The 22,638-nt window shown below is 46.5% G+C and overlaps 1 protein-coding gene across 1 annotated transcript in view; it reads right to left on the bottom strand.

Moving 5' to 3' along the window:
- Positions 1 to 17,705, bottom strand: part of KCNN2 (potassium calcium-activated channel subfamily N member 2) — a 125,349-nt gene extending 107,644 nt beyond the window's left edge. The window contains exons 1-3 of the mRNA XM_069775089.1: positions 16,609 to 17,705; positions 15,891 to 15,986; positions 1,594 to 2,012 (exon numbers count right to left, since the gene is read on the bottom strand). Coding sequence (XP_069631190.1) covers positions 1,594 to 2,012; positions 15,891 to 15,986; positions 16,609 to 17,703 — 1,610 coding nt within the window. The 5' untranslated portion in view covers positions 17,704 to 17,705. The remainder of the gene's footprint in view (positions 1 to 1,593; positions 2,013 to 15,890; positions 15,987 to 16,608) is intronic.
- Between the last annotated feature and the right edge of the window lie 4,933 nt (positions 17,706 to 22,638).

The following is a 22,638-nucleotide window of genomic DNA, read 5'->3' on the forward strand; positions in this document are numbered from 1 at the left end:
CGCCGCTCAGGGACTGGCTGGGTGTCAGTCAGCAGGTGGTGAGCAATTGCCCTGCGCATCATTTGTACATTCCAATCCTTTTATTACTACTGTTGGCATTTTATTAGTGTTATCATTATTAGTTTCTTCTTTCCTGTTCTATTAAACCGTTCTTATCTCAACCCACGAGTTTTACTTCTTTTCCTGATTTTCTCCCCCATCCCACTGGATGGGGGGGGTGGGGAGTGAGTGAGCAGCTGCGTGGTGCTTAGTTGCTGGCTGGGGTTAAACCACGACAGGAATTCATTCACTACTTCCCATCTTACTTTCCCAGGAAAGCAGGGCTTCATCACACGTAATGGTTACTTGGGAAGACAAATACCATATCTCCAAATTTCCCCCCAGCTTTTATTGCTGAGCATGATGGTATATGGTCCGGAATATCCCTTTGGTCAGTTGGGGTCAGCTGTGTCCCCTCCCAGTGTCTTGTGCACCCCCAGCCTACTTGCTGGGGGTGGGCAGAGGGAGAAACAGAGAAGGTCTTGATGCTGTGTAAGCACTGTTCAGCAATAGCTAAAACATCAGTGTGCTATCAACACTATTTTGGTCACAAATCCAAAACATAGCACCATACGAGCTGCTGTGAAGAAAGTTAACTCTGTCCCAGTCAAAACCAGTACATTACCCTTTCTTGATCTTGCCAACTCCCTGTATTTTAGCAAAGTTAAATAAAAACATTGAAATCAATTTGCAATACTACAATAAGTGCTGTGGCACAAACTTCTCTACATAAATCCTTCAGATTAAAAGGCAAAGCATTCCTGTCACAGATTGTCAGAGTGAAATCCAACCAGCACTCAACATATCAAAGGCCAGGAGGCTCTGTTACAAATATTCCGATAAAGAAATCAAAATTTAATCACATAGAAGAGTTAGGTTTGATTAAGAAGTAAAATTGTGAAGCATAATGTATAGGATTGTTAAGTTTGAAATGTAGCCATAGAAACTTTAGGAACTGTGTTATGTGTGACTATAGGAACGTTAATATTGTTGAAGTTTGAAATAGCTGACCATAGAAACCTCACCAGGAAGTTACCGTTTTTTCTATGTTTTGTTTTAAGAAACTAAGGAAACTGTCATGGACACCAGTTGTGCTGCTTGGAAACCCCCTTACCCTTCCCATCTCGATTTGAGTATCGAAGATCCCAATCAGTAGAGCTAAGTGAAATTGACCAATGATTGTTTTTAAATAAGAATATTGATAAGGTTATATAATCAAAGGACCAATCATTTATAAAGGTTAAATTTAAGAGCGAGCATAGTATGCATTTTTATGTAAAGAGCTTATGTAACAATGACCTGACAGAAAAAGTCTATAAAGACTGATGGATTTTGATACTAAGTTGGACACGCCTTTGGAGGAGCGATCCCCTCGTGTCCCCAGCGCTGCAATAAACGAAGTGCCTGCTTCTTAACTTCACATTGGTGTTAAGGAGTTTTATTCTGGATTTCGGCAACAGCTCCATTCCATTAAATATTTAGGTCCTTCAAATACAAAACCAAAGAAGCAAAACGAGACAGACAGACAGAACCAACCAAACAGAACAACCTTACCTTTCACAAGCTCGGACAGTCCACGCAGCAATTATCCATAATGAGATACTAAAAACCAACAGTACAGTTCCCGGACATATTGTCATTAAGGTCTTCATAACAAAGCGGGTATTGAAGTTTATCTTATTTAACGCCCCAATGCTTCTAGATGATGCATCAGTGAAAAGTTTGCTATGCAAAAGCATAACTCTAGCAATAAGATACAGCCTTAAGAACATTGGTATAGATAAAATAATATCCACATCAGCTGTTGTTGTGGATGGAGCATAAGAAAAGGCAAGCCGGGCTGTCCACGTGAACGTATAGTTCCCAGGTATGGGATGTATAGCACATACAAGTATTTCCAAGCAGATAAAGAAAATACGCTCATAAGTCATGGCTATCCTCCAGTCATCTGCTCCATTGTCCACCATGAATAGCTGAAATGATAAAATATAAGGTTAACTTTAGTATGCCATTAACAAACCCTGTTATAATTCCATTTTAAAATACCATCTTTTCAGAGCTGCTAATGACCACTGAAACCAAAATAAATACGTGTCCTGGTTTCAGCTGGGATGTAGTTAACTGTCTTCCTAGTAGCTGGTACAGTGCTATGTTTTGAGTTCAGTACGTGAAGAATGTTGATAACACTGATGTTTTCAGTTGTTGCTCAGTAGTGTTTAGACTACAGTCAAGGATTTTTCAGCTTCTCATGCCCAGCCAGGGCACCTGACCCAAACTGGCCAACAGTGTATTCCATACCATGTGACGTCCCACCTAGTTTAGGAACTGGGAAGTGGGGGGGGGAGGGATTCGCCGCTTGGGGACTGGCTGGGTGTCGGTCGGCGGGTGGTGAGCAATTGCCCTGCGCATCATTTGTACATTTCAATCCTTTTATTACTACTGTTGTCATTTTATTAGTATTATCATTATTAGTCTCTTCTTTTCTGTTCTATTAAATCGTTCTTATCTCAACCCAGGAGTTTTACTTCTTTTCCTGATTTTCTCCCCCATCCCACTGGATGGGGGGGAGTGAGTGAGCGGCTGCGTGGTGCTTAGTTGCTGGCTGGGGTTAAACCACGACAATACGCCATTTCAGCAAATGACATTACTAAGTCACTACTAAGTGAATGTCATTTTGGTTAAGCCAAAAAGAATGGTTTTGTGCACTATTTTTAAAACTGTACATGAAACTGAATTTCCAGATATTATTTACTAAGATTTTTTCATATTTTTGCTTAATTGCCATTTTTGATAAAACAAAAAACTGTGCCAATTTAAACCTCATTCCTTCAAAATCAATTGATTATTCAAAGTTCATAAAATTAAGAAGAATTTAAGAAAGGTTTTTCAGGATGAAAATCTAAATTACAAATTTAAAATACTTTCTGCAGTACAGCATTAAGACTTCTTTAGAGCACATCAATGCTTCAGACCAGAAAGATTATAGCTTCAGTAAAGCCATTCAAGCTTTCTTCAAACTTCAGGTACCAATATAGACTAATGCAAGCTGCAAAACCATCCAAGAAACTACATAAAGACTCTAAAAAAATAACTCATAGTGGAAAAAATCAGTTCAACTATACCTCAACTACTAGCAATACCTGAACTAGCTGTTTTAAAGCTAGGTTGACCATGTCTAAATGAACTGTAGTCACACCTGCAAACACCAGAGTAGCCTAGGCAGCCAGGTGAGGTCTATTAGTAGCTGAAAATTAAATGCACATGTATGTAGGTCCTTGCAGAATCAAAGCCTTCAGTTTACCACCCAGGAATAAAAGTAATAAAACACTTCACACTGTTTAGTAAATGTTGTTCCTGAAGATTTACTAATTAAATACTTAATTGAACAATATTTGTCACTAGTAGAGAGTAGAGCTATGCAAGGTAACTTTTCAAAAAAGCAACAGGAAAAGACCTTCGTGCTACTTCACTTCCAGTCTGAATCTAGACAAGGCTGTTCAGTAATTATGTAATTGGAAATAAAAAAAAATTTTGCAGGATTTTTAAAATTAGACTATTCAAAAACTTAGAAGTAATTTAAGGAGTGAGAAGGTGCAATACACAAAGAATGTCCTTCTGAACGTAAGAAAAGTACTTCCAGCATGCTACGCAACATATACAGGGCCAAACAAGCAATTCCTCATCTGCATTGCTTTTTGCCCCTTTCTATCCTTCAAAAGTTTAGAAATGCAAGCCTGAACTCTCAGTATATGTCCGTTAGAGATCCAAAAACACATTCTACATCTTCCTCCCAACACATTCAGTTTGTCTTCCAGAAAATTGCTCCAGTTCTTTGTTTAAGAAAGTGATAACAGTAAGTTAACTTTATTGTAGTTGGAGTGACACTAAAAGAAAGAAAGAAGTTAACCACAGTAAGAAATAAACAAAACAAAAAAACCCAACCCAAATTCTTTTATTTTTGGGCCTGTTTTTTGCTCCTTCACGTTCCTTCTCTTTATCTTAGGTATAGTTCTTACCTCCACTGCAATACTATTAAAGCCAAAGAAACATAGTGCTGAATTAAGCTGTAGAAACACACTCAGTGAGCACTTACACTTTCTTTTGCCTGTGGTCTTTCTGAAGACTTTGTATGCTAGATATAAAAATGAAATTCCTACTGGTAGGAAGGCAATCTATCTATTTATTTATTACCAAAAGACAGTTGGTTTGCACTTAGCAAATGTACTATTTGATATAAAGGGCAAAACTTTCAAAATACAATGAGGCTCAAGTGCATTTGCTTCTTGTGACTAGTCTGTAAATGCTCTCAGTCAGATCACACAAATGGTAAAACAGCTGTAAAGAGGTCCAGGTATTTAGAGCACCCAGAATACAGATGAATAGCAACCAGTTTAACTGAATATGAGATAGATAACATCAAATCCCTCAAATGTTGTGTGGTTTTCTGAAGAAAAGAATAAACGAATGACACAGCTGACCATTTCAGTTCTCAGATACATATCAAATACATGTTAAATCAGCGGTGTTTTAAAATTTCTTTTAAAGTTGCAGAATATGCTGGAAAAGCAATGGTCTTTTGTCGTCCCTTTTTACCTACCATCTTCACAGATTTCAATATGAATACTATATGCAGAAAGGCAATTCAAGAAAAATGATACCTTAAGTATTGATTTGATTCAAAAGATGGGAATAGAAGAATGTTGAGTTAAACTTAGACATCAAAATTTGATCTTACAATTTTCATAAAAGAAAATTATATTTAATCATTTTTTAAAAAACTTTAGGATATCATTATGAAACATATACTTAAGAACATATTCAGTTGTCAGCAGAAGAAATCCTAATATGCTACAAAGAAAGAAGTTTCTCAGTAGTGCTAAGTGAAATGGGTTACGTCTGCAGGCACAGAAAATCCTTATCAACTTCCCTTGACTTCGGCTAAGCCAATTGCTTCTAAGAAAAATAATATTTGAAAGTGATAATGTCTTCAGCTGTCACATAATGAGATTTAGGTGGTGAAAACACAGAAGGTAGAAAGCACCAGAAGCCACAGAGGACCGCAGATCCAGGACAAATATTCCTATTTAAAAAAAATAGTAACATTTCAAAATCATATTTATGAGGTAAATTTCCATACAAATCCGTGTCTCTCAATTCAGTCCATGAAATACAGGAATATCAAACATTCTGGAACAAAATAGGCTGTGGATAACAAGTCAATTGGGATGTACTGAAAATAGATAGAAATTAGTACAGGATTTCATGTACATTTTATATGCTTGAAATTATGCAACCTACTAAATGCAATTGTTAATTTTTAATTTGGAAAATGCAGTGGTATTTGTGCATTCCTGCTTGCTTGGTTGTGTACATTTACTATTCGGAAAGCAAGGAGGGAAAATGAATGAAGGAGAGAAAGAACAGCTGAACAGCACAATTTAAAGGGGGGTGAGTGGGTGTATATTTTTTTATATATATATATGTATATATATACCCTCTCAGCTGCTTTCAGTCAATTCTGTTATAATAACCATGCATTCATTTTAAGATGCTACTCCCCATTCAAATGGGGAATGATGCTAGTAATAAAGAGAGAACAAGCTCTTCCTATAAAATTGAGTTCTGCAGCCTATGCAGAAGGCCAAACTCCAGTCAAGGTCAAAGATGTTACGCCTGCTCATAGCTTTCAAATTTCTTATTAATTATTAGCCTAACATTGAAATCTAATTTAAGTTCTTCATCAATGTTCTGTAAAGCTTCTTCAAATGCAGAACTACCATCTACCTTTACTTAGCCTGCACTCTATAAGACAAATTTTCAAAAGTTATTTTAATCTGAAATTATATAATGCATTTCCAACATGTGGTATGTAAAAAATAAGACATGAATCTTAAACTATAAATAAACTTGATGTTTCTAACACCACACAGTATAAATATAAAAATAGATAGCACATCATAGATATTAATGGATGTTTGTGTATTTACATAACAATTTGTGTTAAATTCATATAACACCAGATTAGAAAAAGAGAAACAAGTTCAGAGTAGACAGATTGCACACAATGACAACTTAGATCAGAGACTCCCTGAAGCTACTTAAAAGAAAAGTAGAGAAATTAATTTTGTAAATCATTAGTATATCAAAACAAATTCCTAGCAGGCTATCTGAGGATGTTGGTGAATGCAAAGTACAAGGAAATTGGCCAGTTTCTTTACAATCCCGGTAGAAGAACAAATGTGAAAACAGTATCACTGCTCTGCTATAAGGAATAAAAAGGAAGCGATAAACAATGATAAAGTAGCATCAGCTGTACGCCTTGAGGCATTCCTTGCAGAAGGAGAATCAACTGTACTCACAAAGGCATTGTGGCGACTGTTTAATTTAAAAATCCAAATTTTAAATGGTTAAATACTGGAGTCGCTTTACCCTTATAAAAGAACTGATGGAACTATGACACAGACTAGCAAAATATAGCCTCTGTGGCTGCTGTTCTACCAAATTTTTGACCAAACACTTTTCTATAGCTTCTAGTCCCCAAAATAGCACTTATGCAACTAAAACCAGCATTACAGTCCTCAGAGAGGAAGAAGGTATTAAGTACAAATGATTGAAAATCATATGGTGGTTGGAGAGAGACATCTCAAGCCTTTCCCTAACTAGGGGATGAAAAACACCTTCTTCCATCATCAGAAGGCATATAATCAAATGGTCTATAAATTATCCAAAGGCCTGTCCTCAATCTTGGAGAGCCTGTAGGAATGCCTGAGGACTCTACATCCTGAATACAGTGCCACAGAGCAGAGAAGTTAGTAAGTTTAAGTCTTATATAAAAGCCATGAGGCATCAAACACCTTCTGCACGCAAAGCACAGAAGGCAAAGAATAATGTTTTTCACAAAACTACATGAAAGCCTTGTTATCTTATATTTTCCAGAATGTTTCCCACATCCAGAGTTAAGACCAAATTTTCTAGTAGGCCATTAGAAATTGATCCACAAGATCTTGTGGATAGAGCTATCTACATGAATGAAACATTCTTAGTTTGTTCAAATGGGGAAGTTAGACTATTCTATCATTTCATACATGTATATGCACATACACACACACACACACACCCCCAATTATAAAAATGCCAATTTAAAAGAGTGATTGTAAAAGTCTGGTACTTAGTTTCATCATTGTCGTGGTTTCAACCCAGCCGGTAACAAAGGACCACGCGGCCGCTCGCTCACTCCTCCCGCCCCCCTCCGGTGGGATAGGGGGGAAGACGGAGGAGAGGAAAAAAAACAAACCTGGAACCTCGAGGGTTGAGATAAAGGCAGTTTACTGGAACAACACAAAGAAATTGCAACAACAACAACGGTACTAATGAAAAAGTATACAAAAAGAGTGATGCACAGTGCAACTGCTCACCACCCGGGACCCGACGCTCTGCCACTTCCCCCACCGAAGAGAAGAGCACACCCCCCGGCCCGCTCCCCCTTTATATACTGAGCATGATGTCACATGGTATGGAATAGCTCCTTGGCCAGTTCAGGTCAGCTGCCCCGGCTATGCCCCCCACCTCCCAGGTTCCTGTAAAAAAAAAATTAACTCTATCCCAGCTGAACCCAGGACATTATCCACCCCTTATTCTATACCATCTACATCATGCCCAGATCTTACATTTTCCAATCGACCACTACCACTTCCTTGTCTTATATATATAAGTATATGGACTTGCGTCCATCCCCGTCACCCCCCCGCACACACACACACACGCAAATGGTATTCCTTTAGCGTATGGGCTATCCCTCTAATGTGTCCATTGATTTTATTTAGTCCATGACTTTGGGGCTCCATCTGTTGTAACAGTTCTTCAGGATAAGAGAGATGGTGTGAGATGGTGGGTTGTTGTATGCTGCCTCTGGAACTTGTGGCTAGTACATTTGGTGCAACTCACGCCCTTAGTCTGCAGGTCGAAGATGTTGATCTTGAGGAAATTGCTGGGTGTCAGTTCGAGTTCTGTCGCTGTTGTACTTGGCTTAGTTTCAAAGTCCATCCCGCAGTCATTTGGGTAATTCTTACAGTAATACCCTTGATATGGCATATAGACACTATAGATACAATGACATGCATTGGCAGGGTATTTAGCAGTTAGGTATCATACAGCCCAATTCACTGGCTATTCTCTCCCAAAATCAAATCTCCCCGAGGTACACATCGAACTTCCCCATCCTTCTGCATCACCCACCAGGTGTACCCAGGTCCCTGAGCAAAAACAACCCCTTGAATGGGTTTGCCTCTGTTTGAGGGAGGACTAACCCAGACTGTCTTTCCTAACATACTCCTCATGCGCACTACAGGGACTTTATCCCCTTCTACAGTATGTGGAAGTCTTGGTTGGGCGGGGCCAGCCCGATTGGCGGATCCTCTAGTATTAACTAACCAGGTGGCTTTTGTTAAATGTGTATCCCAATGTTTGAAAGTCCCACCCCCCATCGCTCTCAATGTAGTTTTCAGCAGTCCGTTGTATCGTTCGATTTTTCCGGAGGCCGGTGCGTGATAAGGGATGTGATATACCCACTCAATGCCGTGCTCTTTGGCCCAGGTGTCTACGAGGTTGTTTCGGAAGTGAGTCCCGTTGTCTGACTCGATTCTTTCTGGGGTGCCATGTCGCCATAAAATTTTCTCTTCAAGGCCCAGGATAGTGTTCTGGGCAGTGGCATGGGACACAGGGTATGTTTCCAGCCATCCAGTGGTTGCTTCCACCATTGTAAGCACATGGCACTTGCCTTGGCGTGTTCGTGGGAGTGTGATATAGTCAATCTGCCAGGCCTCCCACTGTTTATATTTCAGCCATCGCCCCCCATGCGACAGGGGTTTTTGCCGCTTGGCTTGCTTAATTGCGGCACATGTTTCACATTCGTGGATGACCTGTGCGATAGTGTCCATGGTCAAGTCCACCCCTCGATCTCGAGCCCATCTATATGTTGCATCTCTCCCCTGATGGCCTGAGGTATCGTGGGCCCACTGAGCCATAAATAGCTCACCCCTACGTTGCCAGTCCAGGTCCACCTGAGACACTTCAATCTTGGCGGCCTGATCTGCCTGCTGATTGTTTTGATGTTCTTCAGTGGCCCGACTCTTGGGTACATGAGCATCTACGTGACGTACTTTTACCACTAGCTTCTCTATCCGAACAGCAATATCTTGCCACAGTGCAGCAGCCCAAATGGGTTTACCTCTGCGTTGCCAGTTGCCCTTCTTCCATTGCTGTAGCCACCCCCATAGGGCATTTGCCACCATCCATGAGTCAGTATAGAGATAGAGCACTGGCCACTTTTCTCTTTCAGCAATATCTAATGCTAGCTGGATGGCTTTCACCTCTGCAAACTGACTCGATTCACCTTCTCCTTCAGCAGTTTCTGCAACTAGTCGTGTAGGACTCCATACAGCAGCCTTCCACCTCCGATGTTTTCCCACGATGCGACAGGACCCATCAGTGAACAGGGCATATTGCCTCTCATTTTCTGGCAGTTTATTATACAGCGGGGCCTCTTCAGCCCGTGTCACCTCCTCCTCTGGCAACATTCCAAAGTCTTTGTCTTCTGGCCAGTCCGTGATTACTTCTAAAATTCCTGGGCGACTGGGGTTTCCTATGCGAGCCCGTTGTGTGATCAGTGCAATCCACTTACTCCACGTGGCATCAGTCGCGTGATGTGTAGAGGAAACTTTCCCTTTGAACATCCAGCCCAGCACTGGCAGTCGGGGTGCTAAGAAGAGCTGTGTCTCAGTACCAACCACTTCTGAAGCGGCTCGAACTCCTTCATATGCTGCCAATATCTCTTTTTCAGTTGGAGTATAGCGAGCCTCGGATCCTCGATATCCCCGACTCCAAAACCCCAGGGGTCGGCCTCGGGTCTCTTCAGGTGCTTTCTGCCAAAGGCTCCAGGTAGGGCCATTCTCCCCAGCTGCAGTGTAGAGCACATTTTTAACATCTGGTCCTGTCCGGACTGGCCCAAGAGCTACTGCATGAACAATCTCCCGCTTAATTTGTTCAAAGGCTTGTCGTTGCTCAGGCCCCCATTTAAAATCATTCTTCTTCTGGGTAACTTGGTAGAGAGGACTTACAATTTGACTGTAATTTGGAATATGCATTCTCCAAAAGCCCACAACACCTAAGAAAGCCTGTGCTTCCTTTTTATTAGTCGGTGAGGACATAGCTGCTATTTTGTTGATCACGTCCGCAGGGATCTGATGACGCCCGTCTTGCCATTTTACTCCTAAGAACTGGATCTCCTGCGCAGGTCCCTTGACCTTAATTTCTTTTATGGCAAAACCAGCCTTCAAAAGGATTTGGATTATTTTCTTCCCTTTCTCAAAAACTTCTTCTGCCGTGCTGCCCCATATGATGATGTCATCAATATATTGCAGGTGCTCTGGAGCTTCACCTTTTTCTAGTGCAGTCTGGATCAGTCCATGGCAAATAGTGGGGCTGTGTTTCCACCCCTGGGGCAGTCGATTCCAGGTGTACTGGACACCCCTCCAAGTGAAAGCAAACTGTGGCCTGCACTCCGCTGCCAAAGGAATGGAGAAAAATGCATTAGCAATGTCCATTGTGGCATACCACTTAGCTGTCTTTGATTCCAGTTCATATTGAAGCTCTAACATATCTGGCACAGCAGCGCTCAGCGGTGGCGTGACTTCATTCAGCCCACGATAATCTACTGTTAGTCTCCAATCCCCATTAGATTTCCGCACAGGCCATATGGGACTATTAAAGGGTGAGTGAGTCTTGCTGATCACTCCTTGGCTCTCCAATTGGCAAATCAGCTTATGGATGGGGATCAGGGAGTCTCGGTTGGTGCGATATTGCCACCGGTGCACCGTCGTGGTAGCAATTGGCACCTGTTGTTCTTCAACCTTCAGCAACCCCACAACCGAAGGGTCCTCAGAGAGACCAGGCAGGGTAGACAGCTGTTCAATCTCCTCCGTCTCCAATGCAGCTATACCAAAGGCCCAACGGTACCCTTTTGGGTCCTTGAAATACCCCCTTCTGAGATAATCTATACCAAGGATGCACGGGGCCTCTGGGCCAGTTGCAATGGGGTGTTTATGCCACTCATTCCCGGTTAGACTCATTTCGGCTTCCAATACGGTTAGCTCTTGGGATCCCCCTGTCACACCAGAGATACAGATGGGTTCTGCCCCTTTATAACTTGATGGCATTAGGGTACATTTTGCACCAGTGTCTACTAGAGCCTTATATTCCTGTGGGTCTGATGTGCCAGGCCATCGAATCCACACTGTCCAGTAGACTCGGTTGTCCCTCTCCTCCACCTGGCTGGAGGCAGGGCCCCTCTAATCCTGGTTAGAATATCTGTTACCCACTTTTTGCACATGTGAATCAGAAGTCCCTTCAAGAGGATCAGAAATGAGATCGGCCCATCTACTGCGCCCGGGGGACTGCTCACGGGAAACTGGAGCAGCAGTTTTCCAAGAAGAATCTTCTTTTCTGGTTGCTTTTTCTCGCAACTCCCGTACCCGTGCATCCAAGACTGAGGTAGGTTTTCCATCCCACTTCCTCATGTCCTCTCCATGGTCACGCAGGTAAAACCACAGGTTAGCCCGTCGTGTGTACTTTCTCTCTCCTCTCTCTTGGGCAGAGGAACGCTTACTCCCAATAACTGCAATGCGGGCCTGTACAGGTGAGGAGGAGGACATATCCACTTTGAATTGCTGGAACTCTCGGGACAATTCCTCTACAGCTGAGACACAGGCCCGTAGGGAGGAAGAGAGACTTCCTTCATATTGCCGGAGTTGGACAGCCAATTCATCCACCGTTTGTCCATAGCCTTCTTTCCAGGACATTACTGCCAATGAGTTGGCATAGGTTGGTGGTGCACTTCGTAGAAACTTCCGCCACATCGGTTGTGTGCATTGGACTTCATCTGGATCTGTGGGTGACTGCGCATTTCCTGGATCATTATAAATCACCTCCAGCACGGCTAATTCCCTCAGGTACTGGATACCTCTCTCCATGGTGGTCCACTTGCCTTGGTGACATGTAACTTCATCCCTGAAAGGGTATCTTTCCTTTACACCTAACAGAAGTCGCCTTCAGAGACTGAGGACTTGTGTTTTTCTCCCAATCGCCTTGTCGATACCCCCTTCTCTAGACAGAGATCCCAACTGCTTGGCTTCCTTACCCTCTAATTCCACACTACTAGCCCCATTATCCCAGCATCGGAGCAGCCAGGTAACAATGTGCTCACCTGGGTGGCGGCTAAAATCTTTTCGCATGTCACGCAACTCACTCAGGGATAGAGATCGGGTAATTATTTCAGGTTCTGCCTCTTCCTCCTGTTCTCGTGATGACCCTGGTCCATCTTCATCTCTCACTGAGCGAACTGATTTCTTTGTGTGTTTCTTTTTCTGTACAGGGGCGACTGATACTGGCACAGGTTGGTTCTCTGGTTTAGTGGCAGTATCTGTCACCGGGGTAGGGTTAGCCACGGTGCATGTTGTCGGGGTTGGGGTAGCCACGGTGCATGTTGTCTTGTTTTCCATCTTTTCCCCCTTTTCCCCCTGGGGGTGCTGCATAGTATCAAGCAGGGTTTGGTAGATACCGGCCAGGGCCCAGCACAGTGTAGTGAGTTGTGTGTCTCTGGGATAGCCACAGCATTTTCTTTTCAAAAATTCTATCACTTCATGAGGGTTCTGCAGTTGTTCGGGAGTGAACTTCCAAGTCACTGGAGGTGAGAAGTTCTCTAGATACCTGCCCACATCCTCCCACATGCCGTGCCACCCATAAATATCCAGCTTTGGGACAGATCTCTGGGTGGTACTCTTAAAGAGCCTCTTTGTAGCCCTAGACAAGACCTGAAACATAGTCAGGAGGCATAGCACTAACAGCACACAGGCTTGCGCATCCCAAGGATATTCAAAATTCTCAAAAACTGTTGTCATTAGTTGGAAAGAGAAAAAGGAGGGGAACGGATGGGGGGAAGTATCCCCCCCTAACTTCCCCATGGGTTGGGTGTAATTACCAATAAAATCCGATAGAAGGTGCCCAAAGTCTGGAAATGATATCACTGCCTCATACAGATAACAGCTTAACCTCATGACCAGTGATGTAATCATTTCACAAGTCGACATTGCCCAGTACAGCAAAATGATAACCCCAATCACTCTCCCAGAGATGAGATACGCAACTACAGGCAATACATAGAGCATATAGCAGCTTACAAAACGCCACCATGTAAACAACTGAATCAACATTGTGACTAACATCTATTTATCTAGTATAAGAAATGCGTATGACAAATTTGTTTCAACACGCTCTGGCCAGATCTGTCGTTATCTCAACCCTTCGTGGCCCCACGTTGGGCGCCAAAAAGGACTGTCGTGGTTTCAACCCAGCCGGTAACAAAGGACCACGCGGCCGCTCGCTCACTCCTCCCGCCCCCCTCCGGTGGGATAGGGGGGAAGACGGAGGAGAGGAAAAAAACAAACCTGGAACCTCGAGGGTTGAGATAAAGGCAGTTTACTGGAACAACACAAAGAAATTGCAACAACAACAACGGTACTAATGAAAAAGTATACAAAAAGAGTGATGCACAGTGCAACTGCTCACCACCCAGGACCCGACGCTCTGCCACTTCCCCCACCGAAAAGAAGAGCACACCCCCCGGCCCGCTCCCCCTTTATATACTGAGCATGATGTCACATGGTATGGAATAGCTCCTTGGCCAGCTGCCCCGGCTATGCCCCCCACCTCCCAGGTTCCTGTAAAAAAAAAATTAACTCTATCCCAGCTGAACCCAGGACAATCATAAAAATGATTTTTTTTTTGCATAGTATATTTATTTAAATTTGGTGTCTCTATGCAAAATGAGTTTTTCATGGTTATTGATATCTTGCTATACACACTGTGTATGTCAGTGCACATAAAGAAAATTTCATGTTAATGTGTGCTGGTGGCTAAGTAGGCTCGAAATGCTTCCCTCAAAGACAGCATTAAATCTGACCATCTCAGGAAGAGATGTGTAACTGAGGCTCAGGCTACTTATGGTCTTTGTGTACCATATTTTCCAATGTGCAGCATCAAAAGCTGCACATTAAAATACACCTGAATAATATACATCATAGTTACTATGACAGGGCACATGCAGAGAGGAACATAGCCACAACCGTTTCAATAAACACGTGTGTGTTACTCAACACACTTATCAGGTTTGTCCATGTCTTTTTTAACCTCTGTCCCTCAGATCATTATAAAAACACTAGCCCAAATACTCTATGAGATAACAAAGAAAGGACACGATCACATAAACTAACATAAGGTTAAATTCTGCCTCCCCATATTTTCCTTCTGTTCTAAATCAGATACTGACAGTATTCTTTTTTGCTTTCTCTCGCCAAAGATATTCTGAGGCATTGCTCAATATTTTTAAATGCTACAGGCCAGACTTTCGGCTCTATCATTTGTCTCAAACAACTGTGAAATGGCTTAATCCCTGACAGCCTGTGGTGCCAAGGAACCATTACAACACTCAGCAATTGCTGGGACATATGGAATTTCTTTTCATGTAGTTCTCCCTGTATGTATGTGCTTCAGGGACCCAAAGAGGGTGAGATGCTCCTAAAACTGCCATTCTTTCTTCCCAATAACCTTCTATGCAGGTGATAGTGTCAAGAAGTGACATCCAAAGACTCCAAGGGGGGAAAAAAAAAAAAAAAAGGATGCTCCTAGATATCCAGATTTCTTCCCCAGTGCTATAGAGTAGAAGAAACTCCCGAGAAAAGCATTATTAAAAAGATATTTCATGAGGCAATCTCCTGCTTTAATTTAGTTTGGACTCTTGATGGAACAATCACTCTTGAGCTTCCTCAGATTTTTAAACAATGGGGAGATATTTACTTATATGAATTTTTATGAGCCTTTGAAGGGTACTATACAATTCTTAATTTCTCTTTTTTGTTAATCGGTACTGCTGAAAAAGATGTTCTTGCCCTTGAAAACTGTCATTTCTGCCTGTAGCCCAAGGTATCTCTAATTAGACATAGCAAGACCACCAATGTATCTACAAATAAGGTATTTTTCACTTCAAAACTTTGAAAACTCTCTCTTATATGTTTCTATTTAACTGAAATGTCAAATTGTAATTTCTTGATCAAAAAAAAAAAAAGACAACTGAAATTAGAACTAAGTACCTGGGACAGGACATGTGACAGTATTTTTAGACTTACTCTATAGCTTTGTTCATTAAATTCCCCCTACCTTTAGCCTTACCTGTCTTGACAGCTTTCCTCTGTCACATTTCCTAGTGGCTGTAATTTCTATGGCATTAAATAAACCAAATCCAACATAAGGTTTCCCCCTCTTTTTAAATATTCTTCTAGTGTATGCTAGTATCTGAAACAGCACGGTGAAGAATACATACCTAGAAGTTACTGATGCCTCTTTCCTAATAATTAGCCCTGCTATCCAGAGAAAAATGCACAGCATGACATTTAGTCACTGGGAAATAAAAGACTGTTGCCCTACATCTGCTACAGAAAACAGCAGGTATGTCATAGAGAAAGTGTGCTACAACCTCAGAACTAAGTAATCCTACTAGCATAATTGCAGGTAACAGTCCCTAACAGGCAATGCTTCCTAGCATGAATGTGTCCGTGTAGCCTATCTTATTTCTCTCTAGGGATAAAATACATTCACTGAAGTTCAGGAAGCACTAAGTGATTATTTTTGTTTTCTGAATCACCGGGAAGTGCAAAGTACTTGCCACAATAAAGCCTTCAGAAAAACTGACTCTGCAACCACAGATATGTAAACGCTCAGCAATTCATAAAGTGAAACATTACCTGAATTTCCCTTGCATGGTATACAATAATGAGCCCAAGCAGGATAATCGTGGAGAGGCTAATAAGGCATTTTAGAGCGAGGGAATACAGAGACTCCTGCAACAGAAAGACACCACTGTCTGTCAGAGACCCACACGCACGGGACCGTTCCCGCCCCGCCGGGCTCCCCAGCCCCACTGTGAGCAGCGGAGCCCGGACTGGGAGGGGAGGGAGGGTCGCCTCGCCTTACGGTGTCGGGGCCGGGGGGTGCCTCACGGCGGGGCCGGGGGAGGGGGACACCTCGCCTCACGGTTGCAGAACCGCGGGGGGAGCATCTCGTTTCAGGGCGGAGGACCAGTGGGTCCCACACGGCGCTGCCGGGGGGTCAGGGCACCTCTCCTCAGGGCGAGGGACGTCTCACGGCAGGGCCGGGCGAGGGCCGAACAGTCCCGCGGCGCTGGGCTCCAAGAGAAACAAAGTGACGCCGGGGCCGGGCGGCAGCCGCCTTTCCGCGAGGACGGCGGCGCGGGGCGGCTAGACCGCACGGATTTGAACGGCTGACAGGAGAGTGCAGCTGGCTGCGGAGCCGCCTTCCCGCGAGCCGGCCTCGCCCGCGGGCCGGGGCGGGCACGGAGCCCGCGGCAGGGGCACGGGACGGGACGCGGGGGGGAGGCGTGGGTTGGGCTGCGCCGACGGCGCCGAGAGCGAGAGGAAGGCGGTCCGACGGCGTGGCAGGTACCTTCGTGTAGGCGCCCCAGGACAGCTCTGTCTCGATCACCATGACTACGATGCCGAACATGCCGAAGATGAGCGCGTAGTCGCTGAGGCGCTTGCGCTTCTCGAAGAGCGCCCGGCGGTGCCCCAGCTTGTAGCCGATGTTCTGGTTCTTCTTCTTGCTGGACTTGCCCCCGCCGTTGTTCGCGCCGCTGGAGCTGTAGAGCGCCAGGTTGTTGGAGTTGTTGTGCTCGGGCTTGGAGACCACGATCTCCGGGGCAGCGGCTATGGGGCTGGCGAGCGGCGGATGGAGCGGCTGAGACTCGGGGTCAAGCTCGTGCAGGTTCCTGCGGGATGAGCTCAGGTTGCTGAGCGGCCGCATGATGCCGCTGTTGTACCTGCAGCTGCTCATGGCTATTTCGGCGAAGGGGTTGCTCTCCCGACGCTGCTGGTAGTGGTGATGGTGGGTGCTGCCGCTGCTGACACTGCTGCTGGGACTGGCTGCTTGCTGCTGCTGCAGGCTATGGCACTGGTGGTACTGGTGGGGCTGCCTGGACGAGCCGGCATGGCTGGAGGGGGTGAGTTCGCTGACGTTCAACTGGCTGCCCTGCCGGGAGGAGGCGGAGAGCAGCGAGGAGTGAGTCCTGAAGGCGCCCGAGAGGGGTGAAGAAGTGCGGAGCAGCGAGGGCAGGTTATCCCCCGCTGCTGCCGCAGCGGCCCCATAGTAGGTGCAGTTGTTGCACTGGGGGCATGGCCTCTGCTGCTGTGGCTGCTGGAGAAAACTCTGCTTGTCCTGGCCGTGCTGCTGCCGCTGCTCGGAGCAGAAGCCCAGCTGGAACTGCAATGGTGTGTCCATGTCAGAGGCGTTAAAGCCGCAGGAGGACTCGATGGTGGTGGTGCACCCTGCGCAATGCGTTATGGTCGGCAGGGGACAGTCCTGCTGCCGCCACGAAGGGCCCATCCCGGCTTCCGTAGAATCCAGCCGCTGCGTCCGATTGGTCGGGTGGACCAAAAAAAGGAGCATCTCGTCGGGGGAGACCGGCTGCGGCGTGAGATCCCCCATCCGCCCTGCCCCCCCCCCCCCCCCCCCCCCGCGCGCGGGGATCCCGTCTCCCACCATTCCCGCAGGTAAGGGTTACCCCCGCCCCGCCGCCGGGGTGCCCCACGCCACAGAAACCCGGGGGGTCCCGAAGTGGGCGGGGAGAGCGCTCGCTGAGCTCGCTTCCGGGATCGCCCTCTGTGAGGAAAGGGCCGCCGCGGCGGGGCTTCCCGGCCTCGCCGCCGCCATACACATCTGCGCCGTCTCCAGAACATGGGCACTGCGCTGCGCTCCGGAGCTGTTCAGCCCCGCCCCGCCGCTTCCCGGAGACGTGCAAAACAGCAGCGCCCTCGCTCCGAGGCCCTCGCCGCGGCCCCGGAGAGGAGGCAGCTCTCGGGGCCTGGCGTGGCCGACGCCCAGCACAGAGAAGAGCTGGGCCAGGCTGCGGCCTCAGGCCGTGCCCACAGGCCATCAGAGAGGTCACAGGAGATCTTTCCTCTCCTGAAACTTGGGAGAGCCCAGGGCCCACTGCCCTCCAAGGGCCCACAGGGCCTGGGGTGGCAGCGAGAGCTAACCGCTCGGGGGCCATCCTTTGGTATTTGGTTACATATAGTAATTTCTGATATTTTTCAGACCTATAACAAAGGGGAGGATTTCTTTTGGCCACTCTTTTTCTGAACTAAAAAAGGAAGAAACTAGTCACTGGAAGTTTCATTGTTGCACTGGAGGCATGGGCTCTGCTGCTGCTGTGCCTGCTGGAGAAGATTCTGCTAGTCCTGGCCGTGCTGCTGCTTGGAGCAGAAGCCTGGCTGGAACTGCAATGGTGTTTCCATGTCAGAGGCATTAAAGCCATAGTGTGGACAAATAGAGGGGTAAGGGGATAAAAAGGGCCAGTTGCATGTAAATAGTTTGCTGGTCAATACGCTTGTCTGGCTATGCCCTGCGCCTGATCAGCGCAGTCTGTCCTATCTTCTTATTAAATTCCTTTCTGTCCTGGTTTCAGCTGGGATATAGTTAACTGTCTTCCTAGTAGCTGGTACAGTGCTATGTTTTGAGTTCAGTATGTGAAGAATGTTGATAACACTGATGTTTTCAGTTGTTGCTCAGTAGTGTTTAGACTACAGTCAAGGATTTTTCAGCTTCTCATGCCCAGCTAGGGCACCTGACCCAAACTGGCCAACAGTGTATTCCATACCATGTGACGTCCCATCTAGTTTAGGAACTGGGAAGTGGGGGGGCAGGGAATCGCTGCTCGGGGACTGGCTGGGTGTCGGTCGGCGGGTGGTGAGCAATTGCCCTGCGCATCATTTGTACATTCCAATCCTTTTATTACTACTGTTGTCATTTTATTAGTGTTATCATTATCATTATTAGTTTCTTCTTTTCTGTTCTATTAAATCGTTCTTATCTCAACCCAGGATGGGGGGAGTGAGTGAGCAGCTGCGTGGTGCTTAGTTGCTGGCTGGGGTTAAACCACGACACTTTCTAACTCTTTCCTGGCTGAGGGCTCTCTATTCTGTGTGTATGTGTGTGTATGGGGGTGTGAGTGCAGCAACTGGAGTCAGACCATGAGTCGGAGGGCCTGTGTATCTGTGGTGCCAGCGACTGGAACAAGTGCAGGTATGTGAGTGAGTGTGATCACAAGTGAAGATCAAGCTGGACTAGCTGAGGAGTAGGTGAAGTGGACTGGGAGCAAGGGGGTAAGTGACTCTCTGTCCTGGTTTCAGCTGGGATAGAGTTAATTGTCTTCCTAGTAGCTGGTATAGTGCTATGTTTTTGAGTTTGGTATGAGAAAAATGTTGATAACACTGATGTTTTCAGTTGTTGCTAAGTAATGTTTAGTCTAAAGTCAAGGATTTTTCAGCTTCTCGTGCCCAGCCAGCAAGAAGGCTGTTGTCAGTTGGCAACGAGACCAGCAGCGACAACGGTAAGTTTGGCAGCCGAGCGCTAGATTGAGGCAGACAAGGAGGTTCCCAGAGCCCGGGAACCCCGAGGAAGAGCAGAGAGACCCATCCAGAGCCGGCAGCTCTCGCGAGCGAGGCTGACGCAGCGTGGGCGTTGCCAGGGGCAACCGTGGGAAAAGCAATTAAAAGGGACTTCAGGGCACTGGGGCGATTAGTGGAAGGATCGGGAGCATAGGTAGTGTTTTCCTCAGTCCCTTCAGTGGCAGGGAAATATACTGAAAGGAATGGGAAAACACACCTGATTAACACGTGGCTCAGAGGCTGGTGCCATCGGTGGAATTTTGGTTTTTTTGATCATGGGGAGGTTTACACGGCACCGGGCCTGCTGGCGACAGATGGAGTCCAGCTATCTCAAAGGGGGAAAAGGATTCTCGCTCATGAGTTGGCGGGGCTCATAGAGAGGGCTTTAAACTAGGTTTGAAGGGGGAAGGGGATATTGTGCTGGGAGTCTGTTATAGACCACCCAACCAGGCTGAAGAGGCAGATGAATCATTCTACAAGCAGCTGGCAGTAGTCTCACAATTGTGTGCCCTTGTTCTCGTGGGGGACTTCAACTTTCCGGACGTCTGCTGGAAATACAACACAGCAGAGAGCAAGCAGTCTGGGAGGTTCCTGGAGCGTGTGGAAGGTAACTTCCTGACACAGCTGGTAGGTGAGCCTACCAGGGGAGGAGCCTCGCTAGACCTACTGTTTACAAACAGGGAAGGACTGGTGGGAGATGTGGTGGTCGGAGGCCGTCTCGGGCTTAGCGACCATGAAATGATAGAATTCTCGATTCTTGGTGAGGTAAGGAAGGGGGTCAACAAAACCACCACTATGGACTTCCGGAGGGCAAACTTTGGCCTGTTCCGGACACTGGTCGAGAGAGTCCCTTGGGAGACAGTCCTGAAGGGCAAAGGGGTCCAGGAGGGATGGACATTCTTTAAGAAGGAAGTCTTAAAGGCTCAGGAGCAAGCTATTCCCATGCACCGCAAGACGAACCGTTGGGGAAGACGACCGGCCTGGCTGAACAAGGAGCTTTTGCTGGGACTCCGGAAAAAAAGGAGAGCTTACCATCTTTGGAAGAAAGGGCAGGCAACTCAGGAAGAGTACAGGGATCTTGTTAGGTCATACAGAGAGGAAATTAGAAAGGCAAAAGCTCAGCTAGAACTTCAGTCTGGCCACTGTTGTAAGAGACAACAAAAAATGTTTTTACGAATACGTTAACAACAAAAAGAGAGCCAAGGAGAATATCCATCCTTTATTGGATGCAGAGGGGAACATTGCCACCAGAGATGAGGAAAAGGCTGAGGTACTTAATGCCTTCTTTGCCTCAGTCTTTAATAGTGACACCAGTTATCCTCAGGGTAATCAGCCCCCTGAGCTGGAAGGCAGGGACGGAGAGCAGAATATACCCCCCATAATCCAGGAGGAAGCAGTGAATGACCTGCTTTGCCACCTGGACACTCACAAGCCTATGGGACCAGATGGGATCCATCCGAGAGTACTGAGGGAGCTGGCAGAGGAGCTTGCCAAGCCACTCTCCATCATTTATCAGCAGTCCTGGTCAACAGGGGAGGTCCCAGATGACTGGAGGCTTGCCAATGTGATGCCCATTTACAAGAAGGGTTGGAAGGAGGATCCGGGGAACTACAGGCCTGTCAGCCTGACCTCGGTACCGGGGAAGATTATGGAGCGGTTCATCTTGAGTGCGCTCACACGGCATGTGCAGGACAAGCAGGGGATCAGGCCCAGCCAGCATGGGTTCATGAAAGGCAGGTCCTGCTTGACCAACCTGATCTCCTTCTCATCCACTGGGCGGGTCACCTGGTCATAGGGGAAGGCTGTGGATGTTGTCTACCTCGAGTTCAGCAAGGCCTTTGACACTGTCTCTCACAGCATACTCCTTGAGAAGCTGGCGGCTCATGGCTTAGACAGGTGTACTCTTTGCTGGGTAAAAAACTGGCTGGATGGCTGAGCCCAGAGAGTTGTGTTGAACGGAGTTAAATCCAGTTGGTGGCCGGTCGCAAGCGGTGTTCCCCAGGGCTCAGTTTTGGGGCCAGTTCTCTATAATATCTTTATCAATGATCTGGACGAGGGGATCGAGTGCACCCTCAGTAAGTTTGCAGACGGCACCAAGTTGGGAGGGAGGGTTGATCTGCTCGAGGGTAGGAAGGCTCTACAGAGGGATCTGGACAGGCTGGATCGATGGGCCGAGGCTAATCGTATGAGGTTCAACAAGGCCAAGTGCCGGGTCCTGCACTCGGGTCACAACAACCGCATGCAGCGCTACAGGCTTGGGGAAGAGTGGCTGGAAAGCTGCCCGGCAGAAAAGGACCTGGGGGTGCTGGCTGACAGCCGGCTGAAGATGAGCGAGCAGTGTGCCCAGGTGGCCAAGGCGGCCAACGGCATCCTGGCCTGCATCAGAAATAGTGTGGCCAGCAGGAGCAGGGAAGTGATTGTCCCCCTGTACTCGGCACTGGTGAGGCCGCTCCTTGAGTACTGTGTTCAGTTTTGGGCCCCTCACTACAGGAAAGACACTGAGTTGCTGGAGCGTGTTCAGAGGAGGGCAACCAAGTTGGTGAGGGGCCTGGAGCACAAGTCTTATGAGGAGCGGCTGAGGGAACTGGGGTTGTTTAGCCTGGAGAAGAGGAGGCTGAGGGGAGACCTTATCGCTCTCTACGACTACCTGAAAGGAGGTTGTAGTGAGGTGGGTACTGGTCTCTTCTATCAAGTAACTAGTGATAAGACGAGAGGAAATGGCCTCAAGTTGCGCCAGGGGAGGTTTAGGTTGGATATTAGAAAAAATGTCTTTACTGAAAGGGTTGTCAGGCTTTGGAACAGGCTGCTCAGGGAAGTGGTTGAGTCACCGTCCCTGGAGGTGTTCAAAAAACCGCGTAGACATGGCACTTCAGGACATGGTTTAGTGGGCATGGTGGTGTTGGGTTGACGGTTGGACTCGATGATCTTAAAGGTCTTTTCCAACCTAAACGATTCTATGATTCTATAAGTTGGGAGGGGACACAGCCAGGGCAGCTGACCCAAAGTGGCCGACGGGGTATTCCATACCATG

Source organism: Haliaeetus albicilla, chromosome W (genome assembly GCF_947461875.1).
Source record: "Haliaeetus albicilla chromosome W, bHalAlb1.1, whole genome shotgun sequence".
Lineage (NCBI taxonomy): Eukaryota > Metazoa > Chordata > Aves > Accipitriformes > Accipitridae > Haliaeetus > Haliaeetus albicilla.